This window comes from Pelophylax lessonae, assembly GCF_965119305.1.
Source record: "Pelophylax lessonae genome assembly, chromosome: 3".
Taxonomy (NCBI): domain Eukaryota; kingdom Metazoa; phylum Chordata; class Amphibia; order Anura; family Ranidae; genus Pelophylax; species Pelophylax lessonae.
Window position 1 is genome coordinate 290,676,067 of NC_138770.1, and position 27,520 is coordinate 290,703,586.

Sequence of the window (27,520 nt, forward strand, 5' to 3'; positions counted from 1 at the left end):
CTCTTTGTGATATGCACTCCTGTCCCCTACAATCTAAGCATTACTTACTCCTAACCCAGAGCAGAGTAGGCTTAGATTTTTCTTTTAACCATATCCCTTTAGGTCCCCCCATTGTTAGCACAATTTAATCACACCCACCATTTGCATCATTGCTCTCCTCGGGGTGCCCTAGTTCTTTCAAAAAGCACAGAAGACAATTGTACAGTGTAGTGTAGCGACTGCTAATCTGAGGTGTTTTATCTGATTTGTTTGTCCAAGAAATCTGTGTAGATAAGGGTCACAAAGTATTTGTTACTATTTCGTATCAAGTGTATGCAACATAAGAGCATGCCAGAAAACACTGTTTTCTCAATACCAAGGTAAAGATCATGAATGATTGTTTTTCTAAGATAGGAGTCCAACAAAAGCTTTTATGACAAGCTCAAGCATTCAAGTATAATTGTGTCAGGTGGATAGATATTGGGCTGTAACCTGGCTAAACCTAATATGAATTGGAAATCTTGGCATGGTATGAGCAGGTACTAAGAAGCTCTTTGTTTGCCAGCAAGACAAACTAGATTTACTTGGCAGAAGAATGCAACACTGTAGAAGGACTGCCCAGATTGTTCTCATATTAGCCAGGTACTCGTTATGGCAGTATACAATAAAATAAGTCTCAGAATCATTAACTAGACCATTTAGCTGTGGTATCAAGCAAGATAAAATAATATTATTCTTTTTTTATTAAGTGCCAACTGATTACGTGGTGCTGGTAGATTACAACCATAGTTTTTATGTGTTTTTGTATGTCGATTTACTGCAAATGCTTTTGCATGCACTGACATAAGCTTACATCAGTTTAGTTTCCATTTATCCATTTCAGCAACAAATGCAGTACTTTGTAAAGAAAGATTCCAAAGATGCTATAGAGTGCTCACCATCTGATTCCCACCTCCTTCATTATTAGGATGCATTTAAACACTAATGTAGAATACCATTACTTGATGGTTACCTAATGTTTTCAAATAACTGATATAAAGAATAATCTAAAGCTTCCCAGCCATTTCCAACTTTTTCTTACTCTTTTGGACAAAGCTTAAATTTAGTATCTGCTTAACCATAACCTCATATATCGGCCTGTTTCTTGCAAGAACTCTTGTTGTAACAATAAAACAAACAAAAGGAATGGGAAAAATCGTGGTCACAACACAATGTATAGTATATTCCCATTTTTAATTGTCAATTTGTTGTGAAAATAGGCAGTGCTGAAAATATTCTAACTGCTCATGCTGCAGAACCAACCAACACAATCAATCCAATAGAGTATATAGTTACTGACCTTTGTCTCAGGTATAATGAGATATTGGAAACATCATAGAAAAACAAACTGCTCACTGTTAGCCACAAGAAAATACACCAATACACTGTAAACCATCCCTCCTTCATTTTCAAGTTCCTGATCTTTTTCCTCCCATCTACCTTTATGTAGGGATACAAGAACATAGAAAAGAAGGTATCCTTTCAGTTGTCAGGAGGATACTTATTCTTGGCACTATGACTATTGGGACAGAAAAAAATGCAGTGCAGCTAAACACTTTCTCACAGTAGTTAGTGTAAATAATATTGCTGACTAATAATTAAATGTAATTATAAGTTTTGCGCAGACAGGTGTAGAATGCAAGCTTGTTAAACAAGATGAAAAGACCCTACCTGCAGTTACAGAAAAAAAAAAACAATTAGGCCAGATGTAGTGTTTAGAACCCTTGTTTCTTATGAAAATAAACAATTGCCCATTTGACCAATAAACATTTTTCTCATTACAGTTTGCATTGGCCTTTTGAATAGAATAATCATAGGAAGAGTCTGCCAGTTCTATCATTCTTGATGACTCCCTTTTAAATGTGTAAATGTACTGCTACCTGTCTATGCATGCATGTCCAGAAACATATATCTACTGTATAGTTTGTTTGACTTTCCTAATAGGAAGGGAAGCTATGAATGCAGATTCATTTAAGAAAGACTTAACATATATGAAAGATGAGCATAAGGAAGTATAGAGATGATTGCTAGTAAATGTTAGAGGGGTTCCAGGCAATGGTAATCCCCACTAAAAACACCATGAGTTTACATGTGTTTACATCAATTGACATACATTTCTAACCAAGCAGTCAGACTTACACACTTTTTTTCTTATTACACTTACACCTTATACTTACTACACACATATTTTCATATATAATGCAAAGAGGAGCATAAAATGCTCTCCATGGGAGTTGAACCATTTCTTCCATTTGGCTGATCTTGGTACAATGCACAAAAATGCAGGTATGCACTGCTTGAGTTAATAAAGGCTTTACTGTGTCACAATAACCCAACTCAGCCTAATGAAGAAGAAATAATGAAGGATTTGAAGGCAGGCCATTCCCAGATGATACAGGTTTATACGGCTAGCTGGGGATAAGCACAACAGGAAAGAATATAGGCTTTCAGGCTCTTCTTATACCAAACTGAACAATAGTACCATATAATGACTATGTGTAAAAATTATTCCATGTCTCCTTTCAATTGTTCTCTTCCCACAGTGGGTTCCAGCCTCTCCAGAAGCATGTTAAAATCCATGGAACAACCACAATAGCAAAATTAGGGGGCGCACATCACATAGACCAACCACATCCAATGGTAAACTAGTAGAGGCTTCAGTTATAGTCCCTGCATCTTGGCAATGCCCCATCAATGTATTTCTTTATAATTTTAATTGAGGCCATTTCTTGGTGTAGATGTCTTCCTGTTCCCATTTTTTAGAAAGATGTTAATCACACTCTGTGCATATTAGCACCCATGACTACTCCCTTGATTTAATTACTTCTTACTACTTTTTTCACTGCAATACATTGTACAATACTAATAGCAAAATATTTCCCAGTGTATATATTCTACAAAGCATATCCCATTCAGATTATATTTTCAAAGTGTCCATCAAAGTTCATGGGAGAACCTTTTCTATGCCAGGTAATTAGTACATATGGTAGGTTTCTCCATGTATTACAGGCACAAGACTTTAATTCATTTCTATGAAGTTTGTTCTTCCAGTTAGAAGACTATTTTCTTTTATATTTAGAGTATACTGTAATATGAAGTGAGATATCCTGCAAGAATAAAACTAACCTGTTTATCATTATTATAAGTAAAATAATAATATTCATAATAATCATCCTCATCATCATAATAGTTATGGTAAGGCAGGTGCTAATTATTATCAATATTATAAAACATATGGGTAATATCAGAATCCCACTACACTGACCAATGAGGTAAGCCACTGGAAGCTTTACAAAAGCCAATAAGTCAGTGTTATATTGTACATTGTACAATCTACCTATTACTAAGCTACGATAGAGGGTTTTATTACCCTCTGTAGAACAAGAGTACTGATACACCCAGTACAGTAACTAGACATTTTACCAACATGTGACACATCATGTTAGACGATTAATATATGTTGTGGATATAAATATCCATGGATACCACACCTACCAATACAGTATACATTAGAGTAAATGGATCAGTTATTTTTTGTCACGTTTACATGCAGGTGCTTTAATGCTAAAATTAAAATATCTCTCTAAAGGTAAAATTCATTCGGGTACAGAAGATTCGATATGTATGGGACACCTACAAAAAAGAATTTCAGAAAATTGGGTAAGTTTAAGAACATGTAAAGAACACATTCCACCTTTAAAATGATATTTTCTGAAATGGGACTTTGTACACTGGTTTGTAGTGCACACTTGCTGACTACGAGTCAGTTAAGACTTTACCTTTTAGTTCTTCAACAGTTCTATTAAAATGGTATAACAAATAACTTTTTCCAAAGAAATGCATTTTTCATCCTATGTCCAATAACAGATTGACTTTTAAAACTGAAAAGCAAGGGAAGTTGCACATTGCAAGCAAGTTACCCCCATATCTTAGTGAATGATGTGAAGCTGCACTGACTTCCTTCATCCAATTGTGTGCAAGCAAAAATGCTGTTTTATTTTATATTCCTTGCACATAATTGGTTATTTTTTGCAAAGCAAAAATTCACAACATTCTCCAAGCTCTTGAAAAAATCCCCTTGCAAAGTGCAACCTTTAAAAAAGCAACCCAAAGGTTTCTAGTTTTAACTGAACTGTTTTCTTCTCAATACAAATCAAAATGAATGCAAAAGCAGGTCAAATTAACTCAGAATCAACTCAGTTTAACTTGGAAGCAAGTTAATGCCAAAAAAAACTAAAAAGGAGGTCAACAAGTAGAAGATTTTTTGTCATTTGCACATTGTATGGTATTAAAGTTATATTATAGGTTATTATTATTGTTATTTATTTATTTTTTAATTAGAATAAAAAAGACATACCTTCCTGCTCTGTGCAACGATATGGCACAGAGTAGTCTTTTACCTCATTTTTCAGTCCCGCTCTGATGCTGTCTGCACCTATTCTCTTCTGGGTGCCCCCTCACCAAGCCAGGTGCTAAGGGAGCAGCCATGTGGGCACGATCCCAACTCAGGCTGTGTGTCCATAGACACACAATGTGCCGGTAAGCTATATAAGTGAGAAGGGCTGTGCTGCAGTCAGGACAGTGCTGAATTGGTAAATCTGTCAGGTAAGTGTTTAGGGACAGGGGTGAGTCGATTATGTTTTTTTTTTTTTTTTTAGTTTAATGCAGGGAATTGACTGAGGAACTTCAAGTGGTTGAAAATGTCAGTCCCAAAGAGACATTATCGGGTAGCACTCTGAAATGACATTTAGCTAAAATTATTTCTATGTATAATGCTGTAAAAAAGTAGTTGCCCCCTTCCTGATTTCTTTTTTTTTGCATATTTGTCACACTTAAATTTTTCAGATCATCAAACAAATTGTAATATTACAAAAAGATAACCCAAATAAATCCAAAATGCAGTTTTTAAATGATGATTTATTTTTTAAGAAAAAAAGTCTGCCCAAACCTGTCTGTGAAAAAGTAATTGCCCCCTAAACCTAATAACTAGTTGTGCCACCCTTGGTGGCAACAACTGCAATCAAGCATAACTGCCAATAAGTATTTCACATTGTTGTGGAGGAATTTTAGCACACAATGGATTTTTTTTCATGCATGAACGGCCTGTGTAAGGTCATGCCACAGAGGTGGACTTGCTGATGTTTTTCAGATCATTGTCCTGCTGCATAACCCAAGTGCACTTGAGCTTGAGGTCACAAACTGATGGCTGGACATTTTACTTAAGAATTTTCTGGTAAAATGCAGAATACATTGTTTCCATCAATTATGGCAAGTATTATGACAAATGACAAATTATATGCAAAGCAGCCCCAGACCATCACACTACCACCACCATGTTTGACTGTTGGTATGATATTCTTTTTATAAAATGCTATGTTAGTTTTATACAAGCTGTGACGGGATGCACATCTTCCAAAAAGTTCAACTTTTGTCTCATCAGTTCAAAGAATATTTGCCCAAAAGTCTTGGGAATAATCAGGATGTTTTCTGGCAAATGTGAGACGAGCCTTTGTGTTCTTTTTGGTCAGCAGTGGCTTTCACCTTGGAAATCTCCCATGAATGCCATTTTTCCCAGTCTCTTTCTTATTGTTGAATCATGAACACTGACCTTAAAGAAAGTAAGTGAGGCCTGCAGTTCTTTAGATGTTGCTCTGGATTCTTTTATGACCTCCTGGATGAGTCATTGTTGTGCCCCTGGAGTAATTTTGGTAAGCTGGCCACTCCTGGGAAGGGTCACCACTATTCCAAGTTTTCTCCATTTGTAGGTAATGGCTCTCGCCATAGTTTGCTGGAGTCCCAAAGCCCTGAAAATGGCATTGTAACCGTTTCCAGACTGATGCATGTCAAATACTTTGTTTCTCTCTGTTCTTGAATGTTTTGCTTTTTGAGATCTTCTTCTCAGCTTCTATTTGAGTGATTTCTTGATTCATCAGGTCTGGCAGTAATCAGGCCTGGGTGTAGCAAGTAAAATTTAACTCAGCTTTTCAAAAAATGTGGTTAATCAAATTTAATTTATGACATAGAAAGGGGGGGGGGTGGGGGTCAATTGCTTTCTCACATTTGGCTAGGCAGGTTTGGACAGCTTTTTTTTACCTTAATAAATGAAATCATAATTTAAAAAATGCATTTTCTATTTACTCGGGTTATCTTTGTTGATCTGAAACATTTAGGTGTGACATACATGCAAGAAAATAAAAATCTGGAAGTAGGAAAATACTTTTTCACAGCACTGTACATAATTCAGTAGTATTGTTTTTCTCAACAAAGATGGTACGCCCTAACACAAGAATGTAAAGGTCTTAATCCACTCTCTGCTATTATATTATGTGCCATTTAATGTACGCTATAATTACTTAAGTTGTTTATATGTATGTTAATCTGAAAAGATTGATTTGTTTATTCAACGTATTCATTTTCCTGTTGGTGCTCTTTCTGAGAGAATAAAATATCTCTCATTTGTTAGTAGTGTGACAGGAAAGCCTTGTAACATTGGTGACTAATACTTAAAGTGGGTGCAAATCCCATTTATGAAATTTGACCTGGGCACATATACCTGTAGTGTTTACTTATCGATCTCCAAAGCCCTAAGTCCAGTGTCTTTCTGCTTCTCTATTCCTCTGTTATCAGAATGATAACTTCAGACAAGTTCTAGCACACAGGAAATAAAAGCAGCTGGAAGTTTGTGTCGGGATGGGTGCATAGAGATAGATTAGCAGAGGGCTAGTCTGTTCACAGTCCAGCTCTGCATGTTTCTTCCCTCCTCTGGCTATGTGGAAGGAGGGGGGGGGGGCGGGTGCCTTTATTTCAATCAGCTGTCACACAGTGTATGCCAAGACTCCACACCCAGTGTTGGAACAGGAAGAAAACATTTGAACACGATGTTCACATTCTAAACAGTGTAGAAACCTGAAGAACGCAGATATACAAATAAAACGTAAGTAGGGACATTTGTTTCATCTCTGTGTATCTTCTGAGGCTGTTCACTTCACTAGGTATATGTGAGGGTTTACATCCACTTTAACCAATTCTGGACCGGAAGGATTTGCCCCTCAATGACCAGGCCAATTTTTTTTTGCGATTCGCCACTGCATTATGTTAACGGACAATTGCGCGGTCATGCGATGCTGTACCTAAATAAAATTCATGTCCTTTTTTTCCCACAAATAGAGCTTTCTTTTGGTGGTATTTGATCACCTCTGCAATTTTTATTTTTTGCGCTATAAACAAAAATAGAGCGACAATTCTGAAAAAAAATTATAGATTTTTCACATTCTGCTATAAAACATTCTCCCCAAAAAAATGTAAAAATCTAAATTTTTTAACATTTTAGGCCAATTTGTTGTCTGCTACAAATTTTTGGTAAAAAAATTGCAATAAGCGTATTTTGATTGGTTTGCGCAAAAGTTATCGCGTCTACTAACTACGGGAAAGATTTATGTCATTTTTATTGTTTTTACTAGTAATGTCGACAATAACTGCTTCATCTGTAAGACAGCTTGTTCTGTTGAAAAACATCAGACTTACTGGCAGGATCACCAGGTGAAAATAAAGGAAAGAGAGCCTTAAAAAGAAAATGAATGCACCCACCACATCTAAGAATTGGTGAGCTGCAATATAAAAAATGTTTAATACCACTGTAGGCCATTGGGATGGCTACTTTGAGAAATGCCTTGGGCATTGAATATGCCAAAAATGTTCCTGCTGGTTTAGTGTTTGGACTCTTTTAAAAACTTTAGAATTATTTCTGTGAATACGAGCTTCTAAATTGTACCCGGGATATGGATGGCAGATTCAAATTACACCTGGATTGGTATCATTGTATATATACAGGGGGCTTAAGACCAATCAGCAAAGTCTGTGAGCAACTGTCATCCTTATGAAGGCCAGAGGGTGCCAAGATCAATTGCACATGTCACTGAGCACAACCGTGCATCGTGAATGAACATCTGTTTACTGTAAATGATTGTGATCATGCTGGGCATTGACAAGTGTGCCAGGATTTTGAGCCAATCTTCTCCAGCTCGTCCCCTAACAGCTGGAGCCTGACCTTTTCCCAAGGATACCAATCTATCTTTATCTTTTTTCTACAACAAAACCGTGTATCCACCTGAAAATTGATGTTACTTTTGGAAACAAGACATCAAAGACAATCAAGGCCCCTGTAATCAATGTAGTCTAGGCCTCTTCCGCAGACTGATCATGAACCAACAGGAATAGAGGACTTCCTTGCTCCAGAGCTGGACTCCTAAGCCTCAGTGATAGGCAAATCACCTGTCCAAAAAGCCAACTTCTCACTTTAAGAATGAAGGATGAAGGCCTGTAAAGGCCTGGGGTGAAACTAGGCCAAATGAATTGCTACCCTTAGTTCATACAGTATATGCACTTGGACAGCTCCTATCAGAGTTTTTGGGCTACTAGCAAGCATGATTTTGGCAGATAAAATAGAGACAGTTTACAGCTTCTGCCGGCACAGTGAGTCAAGTCATTTGAAGGGAGTGAGTAAATAACAGCAAGAAAGAGAAGCAGCTCACAGCTCAAGTGAGAAAAGTGACAAGGGGCCTTGACAAATGTGAATCCAAGCTACTGGACTGAAAAGCAAATGCATCAAAGACCATATTGATTGCCTTAAAAGAAAAGTGTGGCTAAAGCTTTTTTGGCCATACTTCTCTTCTGGACTTTTTTTCTGCACTCCTGTGACCCAGATTCCTCCAACAGTGGAATTAAGGCCTGCTGCTTGCTGACATCACAGAGCCACTCCAGGCACTGGAAGGATCCTGACTTTAATGTCAGGATCCATTCAGATGCCTGCTTGGCAGCTAACTCAGCCTCTCAGCCTTCTTCTTCAGGGATCATTTACACTTGCTTCGACTTCCACACATTAAAGCACCTACTGCTTCAAACTGCTTTTTTATGTTTCAGTGATGCTTTGGTGATGCTTTGGTGATGCTTTAGTGATGCTTTGATGATGCTCCTGTGATTATTCTGTGATGCTTCAGTGATGCTTTTTTGAAGCTTTAGTGTAGCTTGGCAAAGGCCCTGTGTGTGTGTTGCTTTTCAGTTTGTTTTAAAGGAGCCCAGTAGAACCCAAGCTCATTAGTACCCCTGTTCTTCAGAACTCCAGCTCATCAGTATCCCCATTCAGCAGATCCACAGCTTATTAGTACCCTCAGTCAGCAGACCGCTAGCTTAATAGCACCCTCATTCAACTGATCTCCTGCTCAGTAGTACTCCCAGCTCTGCTAATGTCTCACTCAGTAGTACCCCCAGCTTTCCTGATACCCTGCTCAGTAGTAACCCCCAGCTCTGCTGATCTCCTGCTCAGTAGTAACTCCCAGCTATGCTAAGCCCACACTAAGTAGTAACCCCCAGCTCTGCTGATCTCCTGCTCAGTAGTAACTCCCAGCTATGCTAAGCCCACACTTAGTAGTAACCCCCAGCTCTGCTGATCATCTGGTTTTCTGATCCTTCTCTCTCTCCAGTCCCCACTCACCACCTACTATGTTGCCCCCATGCTGCACACCACGTGTGACATCTGCTAGTTTCTCCTGCTCTTATTCCTCAGCTCTGCTGATCCTCTGCCACTCAGTCCTCACTCTCCAGTTCCATTTACTTTCTGCTATAGTGTTCCCATGTTGCACACCACAAGTGTCATCTGATAGTTGCTCTCTCCGGTCTGGATCCCGCTCACCTTCCTACTGCTCCACGCTGCACACCAAATGTGACGTCTGCACCAGACACTTCCAGAATATATATACATGATCCTGAAGTGACTGATGATGATGTCTTTCTGATTCCCTTGTTGGTTTCCCAGTGCATTCTGGGATATCTCATACCTGTAATACCCCCAAAGCAAAGCTAAAGCTGAAGCCCAAAAGCTTCAGGTGCTGTAAGCAAACTTTTTCATAGACTTCTATAAAGGGTTTGGAGATGCTTTGAAGCACCAAGGAAGTCATATGAGTTATCATTTTTTAAGCAAACACAACATGTAAACAGGACTATAAGGTAATCATTTTATTTAGTGATAGGTTCTTTGATTTGTATTTAGAATGCTTTTAAAAAGCCTGCTCAATGCCATATTTTGAAGCAAGTCTAAACAAGCCCTTTGTGAGATGAATGGTGATGTTCAATAGGGGACAGTATTCAATGTGTGGTCAAAACAGTTGCAATAAAGTTGTTTTAATACAAAAAAAAAGTAATTTGTCACAAGAAATGTTGTGATGAAGATATAATGGTTATGTTTACCTAGTCATATTATTTTAATGGCCAACATTTAAAGTCTTACCAAACCCACAACAGTAAAATCAGTCTGTATATGCAGTAAAGCATTCTTGTTATACTCACTGTGGTACCTAAGGGGTTAATCCTCTGCACTGTGTAATAAGGCTGTTTGATCCTGTCTTCTCTGATCCTCCCTTATTCGTCTGTCCCCAATACATCTCCTAATAAAACAGAGTCAGAGGACAAGCTGCACATGCTTAGTTTGTTGTGTATTGCTAGTTTTTTTCTTTCTTGGGAGAGTGCATGTGATTAGCACAGGGCCAATCAGCACTGTCCTGACAGAGGGTCGGGGGTCCTGCAGTCTCAAAGGGCAGCCAGGGGAGAATGAAAACTCCTCCTACAAGCTTTAACAAGACACTGATCAAAGTCACAAGACTGCTCTAACTGCTGATGAGAAAAGGTATTTAGCAGTTTATATTTGCTAAAACAATTGCATCTCCATGTTCTGTGTACTGTGGGAGACCAGATATAGTGAATGCAGGCTCCTGGGTTTAGTAACACATTAAGCAGTTTCCTTCTGTGGAAAAAGGGTATTTTTCCTTAAGAACTGTCAACGTTTTTTGCATGCTACCATCACCTGTTACATCCTATTATGTTTACGTTTGTATACTAATACTTATACCCATGGCTGGTCCATTGGTACTGCAACATATGCTTATTGTCAGTAAAATTCTGCCACTTTATTCTTCATCTGCTAAGTTGACCTATTAGGTTAGCTGACCTAATGCACCCACATGCATAGCACACAGGGGTTGATTTACTTAATCTGGAAAGTGAAAAATCTGGTGCAGCTCTGCATGGTAGCCGATCAGCTTCTAACTTTAGCTTGCTCAATTAAGCTTGGACTATAAAACCTGGAAGCTGATCGGTTTCTATGCAGAGCTGCACCACATTTTGCACTCTCCAGTTTTAGTAAATCCACCCCACAGTGACTAGCATTGATTCTGCGTTGATTTCAAAACTTAAATACCGAATTTGCTTTAAAAATATGTATTTGATGTGAAGTTTGGTGTCATGCTAGAAAATTGTATTTATTTGTATACTTTGCTGTTCTTCGTTCACTATTGAGTTAATGCACTACTGAATTTCAAACAAGATTAAATGTAGAGGAACACATTCTCATAGTTTTTGATGTGCCTATGTAAAAAAAAAGCTCATATACATAGAACCTATTTCAATGCAATGGTTTGTGGAATTTCAGAACTTTGGAGGATGAACACTCCTGCTATAGCCTACATTCAAAGTACGGATCTGGTCTTATTAGAGAAGAGCAAGATATTAGGTGAGCAGTCCCTTGCTATTTACTTGCTTTTCATTGTAGTATAGATATGTTTGTATACTGAGCTACATGGCAACAGTTATAGTTGTTTGCTTGAAAATAATGTCAAGACTGGGCCCTCAAGAAGTGATGTGACAGGATCAAGTACAGTACATCTGAACTGGACTTGTTCACCACTTCTTGGCTAATTGTTTTAAATGATTTTCTCTACACTTCCCCAGTGAAGAAGTTGTTAAAATGTAATGCAGATCATTCAGAAACACCTACCATGATCTATATCACCACCCAGAACCATAACATAAAGTTTATTTCATCCAGACTGGGTGACACAGGTAACTTTGTGGTTAGCACCAGTCTAATCTGAGAACTAAAAATGGTTAGGTTCATTTTTGTTTCTACTAATCACTTTAGTAGATTTACCACTTCTGTCCACTTTTGCCTTTCTCATTAGATGGGAGAGACTCTAATACATAATCTAGTAAAATACATTATAACATACCAGAAAACCAAGGAAAGGAAATTTTGTAACATTTAAGGGATTGTCACACTTACTGATTATGCTAGAAAAATTGAAACTGAAATTTAAATGGTTGATATAAAAATCGCTATAGCCATTCTCACTGTTTGGGTCTTGTTGTATTGATGAGAACCAAACTGCTGCAATCAAATTATTGTAAACATTTTAGTTTTATATATGATATTTACATTGAATTGTATTTATTTATTTATTGATTGCATTTCTTTCTTGGTTTTTTTTTTTTTTTTTTTTTTTTCTGAGGGTGTCATTTATATTAACATGGAACATACTTTGTTTACAGCCACTTTAAATCTCAGTTATGACCAAGCATTTTAATACAAAGGAGAGGATGTATCATTTAAGGGACTGTAAGTGCCGGTTCACACTTGTGCGATGCGGGAAGGCTGCGAATTCGCAGCCTGTTCCCGCATCGCAAACGCACCCCTGGCAGTTCACACTGCCATATGCGATACGCTGGGGGTGTCAATGTAATCTTAACGACACCCCCAGTTTGATCGCATATCGCAGTGTGATCTTGCAGTTCGCACAGGATCGGATCGCACAAGTGTGAACCGCTGTGCGATCCGATCCTGATGCGGCTGCAAAAAAGGGTCCTGTGCGTCTTTGCTGCGGGTGCGGTGCGAATTTAGCCATACAAAGTGTATGGCTAAACTCGCACCGCACAGCCGATCGCATGTAATGAAGGAGCAGTGCGCTCCGACATTACATGCGAACGCCGCAGCCGCATCAGTGTGAACCGGCACTCAGACTTACTGATTGTGCTAGAAAAATTGAGACTGAATTGTAAATGGTTGATATAAAGATCAATATCATGTTTTGCTTCTCTATAGTTTGTAATCAGCTCCCATAAACCTTAATATTTTTTGCTTCCCAAAATAATTGATAAAATCAGCTTTAACTAAATATCATGTGGTTTAGAATATACTAGTTTGGAATTAATTTATATAATGCTGAATATTAAATAAATATCTTATAATGTTCTTTTCTTTTTTTTTTACTGTTTGTAGGAAATTAGTGTGTGGACATAACACTATTGAAGTTGAAGTTGCACCGCTCTGGAAATTATTAATTAATAAGGTGTGTACACATTGGTATTCAAGTTTATTATTGCGATGTTTGTGTTTTATTTCTTTTCATGGTCTTACTTCTATGTTTTTTTTATTGTGCACAGGTGTTAAACTTATTCTATTTGTACCAGTTCTTCACGGTGGTCTTGTGGCTGGCTGAGGGCTATTTGGGTTATGCCATTGCAATCCTTCTCCTATGTATCTGTACTATAACAATATCTCTTATGGAGCTCAGACAGGTAAATGTTATCACATTTATGTCTTCTCAGAAATACTACAGCAATATTTGAGAAAATTATTAGAAAACTGTATTTAAAAAAAATCATGAAGGTTGCCAGTGCTGACTAGGGATGAGCTCCCAGTTCAGTCAGAACCCAGGTTTGGACCGAATGATTTTTTTTTTTGTGTGTTTGTCCAAATGCCAAAATGTTAGCCTGTTCGGCGGAAGCCAATGGTCATATATAGTAGCATTCATTCTACCGCTACTATACTGTTAATTGCAACTGTAAGTGATCCACCATGTCCTTAGCAACCAGTGACATCACCTGACCTTATTCATTTGCTGATCGAGGATCCTTGGCCATGTAAAGAAAGGGGCAGGGATAGAGACTGACATTTTTGCCCAGACATGGCTATGTGGCCATATCTGGGCAGTGATATTGACCGACACCTTTGAAAAGGGTTCTGCTGCAGATTGATTTCCAGGGGGAGTGATGGCAAGGGAAACAGTGTTTTTATTTACTGTTCATATTTTTGTGTGAACTTAACATAGGGGAGCTTGTAACCACCAGGCCAGACCAGGCCCTTCTCCTCATCAACATGGGGGCACATAGCCTTGTATGGGTTAGAATTTTCCTGGCCTGCCAGATTTCAGGCTTGGATAATAGTCCACTATAAATGTTTTTTTTTGGGGGGGGGGGGCTCCATATTTTTTTCTAGCATTTTGCATAGGGTTTCCCCTAAAATTCATGCCCTTTTATGAAATTTGGGTGGGACCCCATGCAAATCAGAGAGGAATTCACTATGTAGAGAGGTTTTTATGTTTTTTTTTTATTTTTCAAAGTTTTAACAATCTAAACATATACATTTTGTGGAGTACATATTCCCTCTTATTTTATAAAATTATCTTTGGTATTTGTATATTTCTTGGGGCACCTTAAAAGTCCATTTACTTTACTCTTTACTTTATTTACTTTACGCTTTAGCTCTTTACTTCTGAACTCCCATTCTGTGAACTTGCTTCAAACTGAAACCCAGGAATATTCAGGTCATCCCTATTGCTGAAGCTCAGGCTCAGAAGCTCAGCTCCTTCTAAAGATGGCAGTTGCCTACGTTTCATACTGACTCTTTGGGCAAACTGTTGTGCGTTTTGGTATAAAATTTGACTATTTTTAATTTATTACTAAAAGGCGGTGTCTGAACTATCAATAGAATTATGACGCAGTGCCTCCAGCCGATTACGGCAAATAATTTAATATCTAAGAAAAAAAACCCAATTAATTTTGTTCAGACACTCATAGTATACCACGCAATTTTCCCAAGTTCTTTTTTTTATATCAGTTAATTTCTTTTTAAAAGCATATACCAATCTTAGTGAAGCAGTCTACAGTAGGGAATATATATATAAGAATATTTATTCGCAAGACATATTTTCACCATAAATGATCATACTTGAGTGACACAAAGAGATAACCTTACATAAAATACCAACTTAAAACGATAAATGCAATGTGATATTTAGCTAAACGATGAAAGTAAAATAAAGCAAGATTATGTATTTCCCAGGTGTAGTATGAACCATAAATTAATATTCTATATAATCAGACCACAATAGTCTGCGAATCACATGGCCGAAAGTCATTCCACTGCAGATGAAGTGAGAATAAGCCATGCAAAACGGAAGACGTAAAATCGCAAATAATGCGCTTAATCTGATATTAAAAATGTTATAAAAACAAAAATCATCTCTTTAGAGAAAAATCTACATATGGTTTATACGGCTGGGATTGTACTTTCGTTACCCTTTAAATACGAAATGTAAAACATTTAAGGAAGTACATAAACAATATTGAATAATAATCAAATAACAGCAAGGCATAATTACCATATTTAAAATGGCCGCTTAGCTTAGAGTAGTAGTTACCAGGTTCCTTTAAGATGGCTGCATTTCCAAGATGGTGGCCAATTAGGGAGGAGCTTTGTTTGGCGTCCCTCAAAGGTTCAGATACATGGCAGATTGAAATGGAGTCGTCTGTGTAGATGAGTCTGTGCATGGCTGTTAGTAGTGTGTATGTTGTAAGTGTGATGTATATTGGGCAAGATATGATGTGTGTTGTGTTGTGTTGTGTCTGTTGTGTTGTCTATTACATCTCTGATTCCTTTTTATTTTGTGTTGAACAAAAGGGCAGTAAAAATTATCATAAGCCAAACCCAGTGGGAGGAACATTATTCCTATTGGTTGGAACATCTTATTCATTAACTGGTGATGTCATAGGGTGACACCTCTTGGTTAACCAGTATATTAAAATTAATTAAAGATTTCTCCATTTAAGACTATTATAAAAAACATAAATGTAATCATGCTCTCATCTATGACGTCCATTTAATCCACCAGGTATCTGAATAAAGATTAATCTGGATACCACCATTCTCATATTTAATATCTCTTATGTAATATATATATATATTGGATTTTACTCTTTAACCCAAGACTTCAATTAGTAGCAGTAAGAATTATATCGAAAAATATACGGTTATATATATATTGATACACAACAGCTTGTATATGTAACTTGTCCTATACATGGTTACTTCTGATCATAATATATTATCCATTTAGGCATTATTATGTTAACAACAGTACATTCATGATATGGGGACTGGATTATAAAATATGGGCGAAATGTCTGACCCTTTGACACTACTATATGATAGAATATAATGTACTTCTCAGTAGGAGGTTGTCATAACATCATAGTTCCATAACACCTTTTGTATATGATGGGGCAAAGATATCAATTTATGATTTTCTGAAATTCATTTTGAGATTTGCAGTTCTCATCAATCTAAGTGACAATGTTTATGTGACTCCGTGTAGATTTCAACAACTTTATCCCCCTGTTTGTGTTTAGGTAAATAAATGACAGATTCTAGTCTTTGTCCGTTTCCGTTTGTTTGTCTCCTCATGATATAGACAATAGCTTATCCTGCTTGTGGATGGGTGAACACAGGTGTTATCCTGAAATTGAGTTTCGCCCATTGTGTGAGTCATGGCCTGAACATAAAGTTTTACGACCTCTCTGGTTTTTCGTGTTTCAAGACCAGGGGAAGGATGTCTTATGTAAACCTTTTCCCCCAAAGGCCGATCCACCTGTGATAAGCGATTTATTTATCTGTCTTTCTGAGTATTGTATTTAAAAGTTTGTCAAACACATTTTCCTTTCGGGGGGCAGATAACACAGCTTTTTATCTCAAAGTACATGCAAACAAAACCATCTCAACAATGGACGCAATGTGTGTTTCAAACTGAAAGAGTTTTGACTCAATATGTAGCAAGGTCAATGGAGGCCTCAAAGTTCACAATTCTTGACCTGTAATAATAAAAATGTATTTCTATTTCGCACTGAAAGTTTAACAAATCCCCCCTCCTTGGAAAAAGTGTGAAAAAAATGCCGTAGCCATTTGAAACATTTTTCCAAGGCAGACTCTTGAAGAAATAGGGCTTAAATCGGACTTTGACAGCTTTGTAGATAGGTATGGAATAGTTGAATGGGGTGTAGACACCTGCAAGTAGGTGTAGTGACTTCAGTAAACAAGCATGGTGACTCCGAGTGAGGTGTGGATCCAAGGGTTATCATCTGTTGGCCAGTGGAATGTGGATTTCTCCGGGCACTTTTGCCTTTGGCTGTCTTGACGGGTTCGTCTTGGTAGACTGGCCATCAGGGGTATCCCGGGGTCCTTCACACTGTACCCCCCTTTGGGTGTCTCAGACACATCAGACTCTCGGTTTTCTGCTTACTTCCTGGATCTTTTAGTCCTATAAAGGGAAATGGATTCCATGAGAAAATGATACATACAGTTTTCAGCCATAACTTTTAGTTGGGATTTCAATGTGAGGTTGGTATCCTGAGCTTCCTCAGAGTCCTCCTTTTATTCCATTGTGTGATCAGCCTTTTATCTGACCACCATGGATGGTGAGACTATATATGCAACCTTTCCCAGGGGAGACTGACTTCTGGGGCCCATTAACATGGGGACGTATTCATCACCATGGATACCACACATTGAACAATTGAACAGTGATATACTATTTTGTTAGAATTTACCTTCTACTTGGGAGGAAAAAAAATATAATATCCCCCCTTTGGGGCATCAATGCAATTCATGGTAGGCAACAAAACTACCTGACATTGAGGATTTTTCTTGGTTACCGTAATACCACCTTTAATCTCTTGACTTCATTACGTCATTAGGGTTTGATCCTCCTTGTATCACCGCCATTGGCGATTTTTCGAAATGTGCCCGCTTTGAGCGACCTGTTTGAGTCAGAGGGATGAAGTGACCACTGAAAAATAGGAGAGTAGTTATTATCTAACAACCAAGATCCCCCTGGCAGGGATTTTCAGGATCCTCAATACTGTGACCTGGGGATAAAATGGTGTTAGAACCTCTGTCTCCTATGCATCCATTCAGTGTGTCCCTCTGATCCCTTGCTATTTGGGCATTTAAGGATTTTGTGGCCTTTGGCTGGCCACAAGATTTGTTCCTAAAGAGGAATTATTTTAGTTCGGGCTACAGTGCCCTGAGTGAACCAAGTGATCATCCGATCCACCTTGGCATCTACTCTGCTGAAAAATCTTTTCAGAAATAGAATTATTGGCTTTTTTTTTTTTTTTATTTGGCTCCGCTTCCTGCGGTGCCTTTGTCTCTCGGGTACAGACAGATGGGACAGATCCCCCTCAGAACCATTTGCTCGGTTCTGGCAGGGGTCTGGGCCTCAATGTCTCTTCATCTTCCCGAGGGTTTTGAGGAGCCCTAAGATAGGGCAAATCCCTATTTATTTGTGGGGTCCCCCCTTTTGTTGAGGATATTTGGCATAGCGAGGATTTCCATCCTCAAGGGTGAATTGGGCTCTTTGGGGATGCTCCCTGGAGATTCTTTTAAACCTTGGGCCCTGTCCCCTTGGAAAGAAATCCTAAAATGGCCTCTGTTCCCCCCTCCTTATTGGTGGGGTGTCCGGTGTCCTCCTTGAGGTATCCGGTATAAAATCTTGCTCCTTTTGTTTTTTTATTTATTTATTTATTTTTTTTTTTTGTTAAGGTTGGGGAGAAAGGTGTGTTTCTGCCACAATTTTGGTGACAGGCTCATGCCTTTCTTTGTATTCACTGGTCTGTTGGATGGAGTGCAAATTGTCGCTCTCTTTTACCAACCATTCCAGTGAACACCCCAACTTGTAGTCCCTGGCCAAACTTATTTTTTTTTTGTACCTGGCCGATGCCTCAAAGCACAGGGTTTTAAATTCTGGATAGTTGTACTCAGGCTCCTCCATTGAAGGGTGTTAGGCACTTTTGAGTACAGTACAGCAAAAATTCAGTGGGCTTTGGTGCTGTGTACCTTTTAAATTATATATAGCAGCTCTAGCAGCGTTAAGGATTTTTTTTTTTTTTATGTGTGGGCCGACTTTTAAATTACATCCTTGAGGCACAACACAGAAAGGCTGTTTTCATAGGCCTCAAAATGATTAGTAATATCTAAGGACCCTGTCTTAATAAAAATCGGGACAGTACTCTTTTTAAAACAAACTTTTTAAATTCTAGAGGTGTATGGTATCTTTTTAGGGGTGCTAGTCGTTTTGCGGTGACCCGATATGACTCATACCTAGTTATGTATGGCTGCCCAATTTCTGCCCTCCTATCTTAGGAATATGGCTGGGGTAGGACGTGGACTCTTTGCCTAACTCTCCCCCCCTTGTCTGGGTCTTAACCATCAGACTGGGAGTCATATCTGGGTCTAATTAATTACTTCATTTTATTTATAATGCAGGACTGATAAGCAGTACCCTTTTGTATGGACACCATAACCTTTTTGAACTTTCCTATTTATTTATTTATGAATTCCTGTCCTTACTGGAACTGTTACATTTTTATTTTTATTTATTTATTTATAAATTTTCCACTGCTGGTTACTCGGCAACTTAATTTTCAACTGCTGGTTACTTGGCAACTTCCACTAATAAAAAAAAAACATTTCCTTGCTCAAAACTTCCTACTTCTTGCATTAATCGTTTACATTGCTCTTTCAAATGGTTGCTTATATTACAGCTTTCTGAATACAACTTCTGCCACAGTTCTACTTTTTCCTACAGTTTCGTGCTACATTCTCTTAACCTATGTGTCCCAATAGAGGTCACTTTCACCTGCTCAAGGAGGTTCCTTATCTCACTTCTTATTATTTGGAGTGGAGATTAGAACTTTACTAAATTCCTTTTTGCTGAGCCTTATGGTGCAGTTCCTCACAGAGATACAGTAAGATTGGCCATGATTCTAAAAGTATGTGATCACGCTTCCTGACGTCTTTGGGGTTAGAGAAGCTTTCGGTGAGTTCATACATCAGGTTTTCCCCTACCCACGTCTGGTGCCCATTTTTGGCCCGACTTTTTCTGAGGATTTTGGTATGACTCCAACTAGCCTATACATACACCACCATTTTAGACTCAGAGAGGTGTCTCTACATATTCTAGATCTGTGCCGAATCTACTGGGGCTGTGGGATTAACATCTAGCCAGAGTTGGCAGCGTGAACCTTACCTTATGTAGACATTTTAGGGCATTACTATTAATATTCACAATTAAATAATTAAAAAAAAAATTATAAAAAAAAAATTCTCTTTTTTTTTTTTTTTTTGCAAAGTTATTAATTATGTCACCATGATCAAAATTATGATTGGCATATGTAAGAAATCAATGATATCTCAGCAGTGCCTCCATTTAATATGTTGTGCGTTTTGGTATAAAATTTGACTATTTTTAATTTATTACTAAAAGGCGGTGTCTGAACTATCAATAGAATTATGACGCAGTGCCTCCAGCCGATTACGGCAAATAATTTAATATCTAAGAAAAAAAACCCAATTAATTTTGTTCAGACACTCATAGTATACCACGCAATTTTCCCAAGTTCTTTTTTTTATATCAGTTAATTTCTTTTTAAAAGCATATACCAATCTTAGTGAAGCAGTCTACAGTAGGGAATATATATATAAGAATATTTATTCGCAAGACATATTTTCACCATAAATGATCATACTTGAGTGACACAAAGAGATAACCTTACATAAAATACCAACTTAAAACGATAAATGCAATGTGATATTTAGCTAAACGATGAAAGTAAAATAAAGCAAGATTATGTATTTCCCAGGTGTAGTATGAACCATAAATTAATATTCTATATAATCAGACCACAATAGTCTGCGAATCACATGGCCGAAAGTCATTCCACTGCAGATGAAGTGAGAATAAGCCATGCAAAACGGAAGACGTAAAATCGCAAATAATGCGCTTAATCTGATATTAAAAATGTTATAAAAACAAAAATCATCTCTTTAGAGAAAAATCTACATATGGTTTATACGGCTGGGATTGTACTTTCGTTACCCTTTAAATACGAAATGTAAAACATTTAAGGAAGTACATAAACAATATTGAATAATAATCAAATAACAGCAAGGCATAATTACCATATTTAAAATGGCCGCTTAGCTTAGAGTAGTAGTTACCAGGTTCCTTTAAGATGGCTGCATTTCCAAGATGGTGGCCAATTAGGGAGGAGCTTTGTTTGGCGTCCCTCAAAGGTTCAGATACATGGCAGATTGAAATGGAGTCGTCTGTGTAGATGAGTCTGTGCATGGCTGTTAGTAGTGTGTATGTTGTAAGTGTGATGTATATTGGGCAAGATATGATGTGTGTTGTGTTGTGTTGTGTCCGTTGTGTTGTCTATTACATCTCTGATTCCTTTTTATTTTGTGTTGAACAAAAGGGCAGTAAAAATTATCATAAGCCAAACCCAGTGGGAGGAACATTATTCCTATTGGTTGGAACATCTTATTCATTAACTGGTGATGTCATAGGGTGACACCTCTTGGTTAACCAGTATATTAAAATTAATTAAAGATTTCTCCATTTAAGACTATTATAAAAAACATAAATGTAATCATGCTCTCATCTATGACGTCCATTTAATCCACCAGGTATCTGAATAAAGATTAATCTGGATACCACCATTCTCATATTTAATATCTCTTATGTAATATATATATATATTGGATTTTACTCTTTAACCCAAGACTTCAATTAGTAGCAGTAAGAATTATATCGAAAAATATACGGTTATATATATATTGATACACAACAGCTTGTATATGTAACTTGTCCTATACATGGTTACTTCTGATCATAATATATTATCCATTTAGGCATTATTATGTTAACAACAGTACATTCATGATATGGGGACTGGATTATAAAATATGGGCGAAATGTCTGACCCTTTGACACTACTATATGATAGAATATAATGTACTTCTCAGTAGGAGGTTGTCATAACATCATAGTTCCATAACACCTTTTGTATATGATGGGGCAAAGATATCAATTTATGATTTTCTGAAATTCATTTTGAGATTTGCAGTTCTCATCAATCTAAGTGACAATGTTTATGTGACTCCGTGTAGATTTCAACAACTTTATCCCCCTGTTTGTGTTTAGGTAAATAAATGACAGATTCTAGTCTTTGTCCGTTTCCGTTTGTTTGTCTCCTCATGATATAGACAATAGCTTATCCTGCTTGTGGATGGGTGAACACAGGTGTTATCCTGAAATTGAGTTTCGCCCATTGTGTGAGTCATGGCCTGAACATAAAGTTTTACGACCTCTCTGGTTTTTCGTGTTTCAAGACCAGGGGAAGGATGTCTTATGTAAACCTTTTCCCCCAAAGGCCGATCCACCTGTGATAAGCGATTTATTTATCTGTCTTTCTGAGTATTGTATTTAAAAGTTTGTCAAACACATTTTCCTTTCGGGGGGCAGATAACACAGCTTTTTATCTCAAAGTACATGCAAACAAAACCATCTCAACAATGGACGCAATGTGTGTTTCAAACTGAAAGAGTTTTGACTCAATATGTAGCAAGGTCAATGGAGGCCTCAAAGTTCACAATTCTTGACCTGTAATAATAAAAATGTATTTCTATTTCGCACTGAAAGTTTAACAAAACAATCTGTTAACTTTGCAAGGGAATTTTCCCCTATGTTAGTAAAAGAGGCAAAGCTCAGCTGACTTCTATCATTCAATAATGTGCAAAACAAAAATATTATTTTTTTATTTTTCTTTGATGTGTTCTGGTATTCTTTCCAAAGTGAATTTTAACTAGATTCACTAAGCAGAGGGAAAGTTCCCTTGTGAAGTGCTAATTCCCTTTCAAAGCGAACTGCATATTTGCCTTTAGTAAAGCCCATTTGGCTTCAGCACTTTCTGAATCACAGGCTTGGAATGAGTATCTTCTGATGTTTCTGTGTCTTCCCTGATCTGTATACTTGTTTGGGTCAGTGACTAATTAAGTATTGACATCAAAGCCTCAGAATAACAGCCAGACAACTTACAATTTCTGAAGGAAATCGGTAATGATAGCCTTCTTACTTCTCTTATGACAGGTTTAATTCAAAAGTATGGTTGACAGATTAGGTGTCACCTTTTTAATGATATGAGAGGAGCTTTAATTATTAAATAATCCTTTCCTAGGAGTAGTCACATATGACTTAACTGCAAATGCATTCCAAAACCTGTGAACCAATTCTCTTTTAGCTCCACCTCAATTAGTTCATAAGGCATAAACATTTAAGATTAAGTAAACAATAATGTATCATAGATATCACAGATCTTTAAAAAAAATATTCACCCAGGTGTATTTCTTGCCTCCAGTAGTAGAACAATTCTCCTGCGCTTGAGTGAAATATGACGGAGGGAAGGGAGATACTTCAGACTCGGTTGGATAAAGCCTATGGTCTTGCTGCCCCCTCAGGATCAAGGGTATCCAGAACCAACTGGGAAAAAGACAACAAAAAGAAAAGGGGCGCACCGACCTAGTGCATTACCACTAAAACCATTTATTAAAATATTAAAAAGTATACATTATACTCACAAAGCAGGTGTGAATGAACACACATCAACATAATGTACATAAAATCTCCAAGGTAGCCAAGGTCCCACACGAGGCTTAATGGCATGCAGTGTGCCGCATGGGGCTGCTGTGGCTGGGCTGACGCGTTTCAGGGTCGAGCCCCCTTGGCACACTGCATGTCATTCAGCCTTGTGTGGGACCTTGGCTACCTTGGAGATTTTATGTACATTATGTTGATGTGTGTTCATTCACACCTGCTTTGTGAGTATAATGTATACTTTTTAATATTTTAATAAATGGTTTTAGTGGTAATGCACTAGGTCGGTGCACCCCTTTTCTTTTTGTTGTATTTCTTGCCTCCAGCTGAGGTTGGTTAGAGTTGGATGATTTCTTAGGTATCTATGATATTTGCCCATCATTGATCACAGAGCATGTGAGGCCACTAAGATTTCACATCTGAACTTGTGCAACATTTTACTTGTTATACGTGTAATGAGAGAATTGTTTCCTTTATTAGGGAAAATGAACAGATTGTATTGATCACAATCACATCTTGCTTAATTCCATAGTTGCTTGTCACTCTCATTGCTGAATGCCTTTGTTTTTGTTTAAAACAAGTAAAATTTTGGACATCCTTAAAAATGTTGGGGCTTAAAATCAATCTCCAACCTAATTGTGATTGGCTGCCTTTGTTTCTGTTCTCTTGGTTTTAGTAATGTACATCAACAAAATACAAGAAGTAAAAATATTTGGAACCTCATTGTACTACTTCCTACCTAAAGGCACAATAGACATCTATGCATTGTGGTGTCAGACATTTCTGTTTGTGTAGAAACATGAGGCATATGGCATGACACTGCACAGGTTATTATATGACTTCTGTCTGTAGTGTGAGAACTGACATTTCCTATGAGGAAAGTACATATCCCTCAATCCCTGGGTCTCTCAGTCTAGTGTTCTGCAAGTGAGAGCTAAACAGCAATTAGATCTAAAACAGAGACAAACAGGTATTGCAAATAACAGAGAGCTCACCTTGCAGTGATTCACCACATTAGCACTCCCACATTTGTACTGCAACACAAAAGAAATGGCAAGCCATGCAACTGACTCTATGTGACCTGGAACCAGAAGTTGTCTGTCCCTTTAGAACATAGGTGCAGAGTAGCTGAATTAATACATGGACATAGGGAAATTGAACAGCCCTGAGACTACAACACTGCAGCTGCGACACAGGAACCCTTCATTACAAGGAAACACAAACAAATGACACAAGAAAAAAAACTACACGAATATACCTAGTTAAAACAATGGAAACATTTGAACGTGTACAATGCCTATAAAGTGAATTCATTATTTTCAGATTTGTATTAATATTTTTAATATTGAAATGCATTTTATAATTACATTTTACAGCAATCCACAAAGCTAGATAATTTGGTGAAAGCTCATAATAATATGAAGGTGACTGTGAGTCGTAGAGATGCAGGTAAGCTAAGAATTGCTCATTTGAACCAAGAATATTATGGTGTAAAATTAAGGTATATAGCAGTACAGTCATCAGTGCAGGAATGCTATAACAAAAGTATACTCTCCTTTACATAAATGGTGTTTACAAAAATGATAACCTTCTAAATAGTTAAATAACTGATGTATTATGAAACATTTCATTGTTTTATTTGTATTTCTAAGTATATATCTACTGTTCATTTTGCATTTTTAGGGTGATAGTTTATATAGTATTAGTGGTTAAAAATATTCTCCTAGTTTGCATTTCTGCAGTTGGATCATTTGCAAATGAATAATGCAGACTATAAGAAGGTGAACTAATATAAAGTATACACTTTTATATAAGAAGAACCTTACATAAATGTTATTTTCTTCTTAAGCAATGTTTATGGTTTATTTTCTTTTAGAATACAGCCAAATAGAATCTCGCAATCTAGTACCAGGAGATATTATTATTCTATCCGGCAAAAACTTTTTCATGTCGTGTGATGCCATTTTAATCAATGGGACATGCATTGTGAATGAAGGCATGTTAACAGGTGGGTAATCCTATTTACAGGACAAATACAGTACAATGCTTCTGTTTGGGTCCACTTGTGCTACATTAAAGAGGTAGGGTATATACTATCAAAGCTATTGTAATTAATTCCATTAAATATCAACTCAATCATGAAAAAAAAACAAAAAAAAAAAAAAAATGTTATGTACTTTAAACTGGTAGCCCAGAGTGTTAGTTTTATATATTTATTTATAAAACACATCGACAGGTAATGCATACTTGTCCACCATTTTGATTTTTTCATGCTAGTTGTATATCCGCTGCAACCTATATTCACAGTACGATAATTTCAAGAAAAGGCAGATTAGCACTAATAGTTATCGGTATGCGGATTTTTGGTGCTGATAAACACACAAATTGAACAAGAGTATCTCCAACATCAAGTTAACCCTAAGGCCCCTTTCACACAGGGGAGTCCGTCGGTGGACTCCATTTTTCTCAGCGGGGGATCGATCCGCCGATCCCTCGCTGAGCAGGCGGATGGCAGCTCTGTCTCCGCGCTGTGTGTGCGGAGACAGAGCTGTCAGATGGCCGCTGTTCTCTACGGGGAAATCGGATGGGAACGGACCGTCTGTCTGTTATCATCCGATCCCATCCGATCTGATCCGCTGGACAGATGGAAAATAGGGTTTCCATCCGTCCAGATTTGACGGATCACATTGGATCGGATGTCAGCGGACATGTCTCTGCTGACATCGGATGCCCCGTTGAAATGCATGGGGCATCCGTTCAGATCCGCCTGAAAGATGGACAGGCGGATCTGAGCCGTCCGCCTGTGTGAGAGGGGCCTAACATTTAACCCTCATTCTAAACCAAAATCTTAATTTAACCCTCCAAGGCAGTTCTTAACCATCTCATATCTGGATGGAAAAAAATGCAAAACCTTTGAGGCTACATTCACACCTGAGCGTAGCGTTTTTCGCGCGTTTTTTACCACGATTTTACCGCGATTTTTGCGGCGTTTTTTACCGCGATTTTACCGCGATTTTTACCGCGATTTTTGTGCAGGCGTTTTTAGATTGAATAGAGATCAATGGAAAACGCCTGTAATCTGCCCAAAAAGAAGCTCATGTACTTTTTTGAGCGTTGGGCGTTTTGTATACAGCGTCAAAACGCTCAGATGTGAACAGGGGCCATTGAAATGAATAGGATTTGTCTTGTTGGGCGTTTTGAGAGCTGATCCTAGAGCAGAAAAACGCCCCAAAAACGCCCCAAAACGCCTAGATGTGAACGGAGCCTTAAAGATAAAATTGCTTGTATGTAATAATGCTGTGTATATGTCTATACACCTGGTGTTTAAACTAATTGAGGATGAAATCTTATTAGCTTGTCTGGGCAGATCTTTGCACATTGCAACCTATGCCTAATCCTTATTTTTCTGGGTTTTTATAGGGGAATGCATTCCTGTAACAAAAACGCAATTGCCACACACGGATAACACAATGCCCTGGAAACAGTACAGTGGAGAAGATTATAAGCGTCACGTCTTATTCTGTGGAACAGAAATTATAAGGGCAGAATCAACTGCGCAAGGACCTGCCAGAGCTGTAGTGTTAAGGACTGGTAGGTCTGGGTTTTAAGTACTGCCAGAATATCTAAATGAAAAATGGAGCTGAGTACTCAAAACTCACATTCTCATTGATTTAGCTGACAAATATTAAACAAAGATTAAACTGTCCAGTTCTATGACGGTTTTGTTTATTGCCATACAGACATAGGCCTGACTATACATAATGGAAAACTGTCCAAGACTGTTGAGTGTACTTTCAATACATTGACTTGTACTGCTTTTTGCATTGGCGTGATTTTTCTGTATCTGCAACTGACTGCACAGGATTGCTGATTAAGTTGATAATTAACAATGACTAACCGCAGATAATCTAGCAACTCCAAAGCCTCATACACACTAGTAGTACTTTTTTTTTCTTTAAACCCAGCAGGGCTGAAAAAAAAAAAACTGACGGCTCAGGAGAAGCCGCTGTACTATCTATCTGACATAAGTACAGTGATCTCTCCTGCTGCTCTATTGTGTTCTGACAGGGGACCCCCCCCCCCCCGCTAGAAAATCCCGCCAGCCGTTGGCTGAGAGCACTGATCAA

The 27,520-nt window shown here is 37.8% G+C and overlaps 1 protein-coding gene across 1 annotated transcript in view; it reads left to right on the forward strand.

Annotated features, from left to right (window-relative positions):
* Nucleotides 1–27,520, forward strand: part of LOC309551103 (putative cation-transporting ATPase 13A4) — a 149,152-nt gene that overhangs the window by 40,732 nt on the left and 80,900 nt on the right. Inside the window, exons 4-10 of the mRNA XM_082251549.1 lie at nucleotides 3,608–3,678; nucleotides 11,498–11,578; nucleotides 13,121–13,190; nucleotides 13,285–13,419; nucleotides 24,770–24,842; nucleotides 25,270–25,401; nucleotides 26,814–26,984. Of these exons, the coding sequence (XP_082107675.1) occupies nucleotides 3,608–3,678; nucleotides 11,498–11,578; nucleotides 13,121–13,190; nucleotides 13,285–13,419; nucleotides 24,770–24,842; nucleotides 25,270–25,401; nucleotides 26,814–26,984 (733 nt within the window). The remainder of the gene's footprint in view (nucleotides 1–3,607; nucleotides 3,679–11,497; nucleotides 11,579–13,120; nucleotides 13,191–13,284; nucleotides 13,420–24,769; nucleotides 24,843–25,269; nucleotides 25,402–26,813; nucleotides 26,985–27,520) is intronic.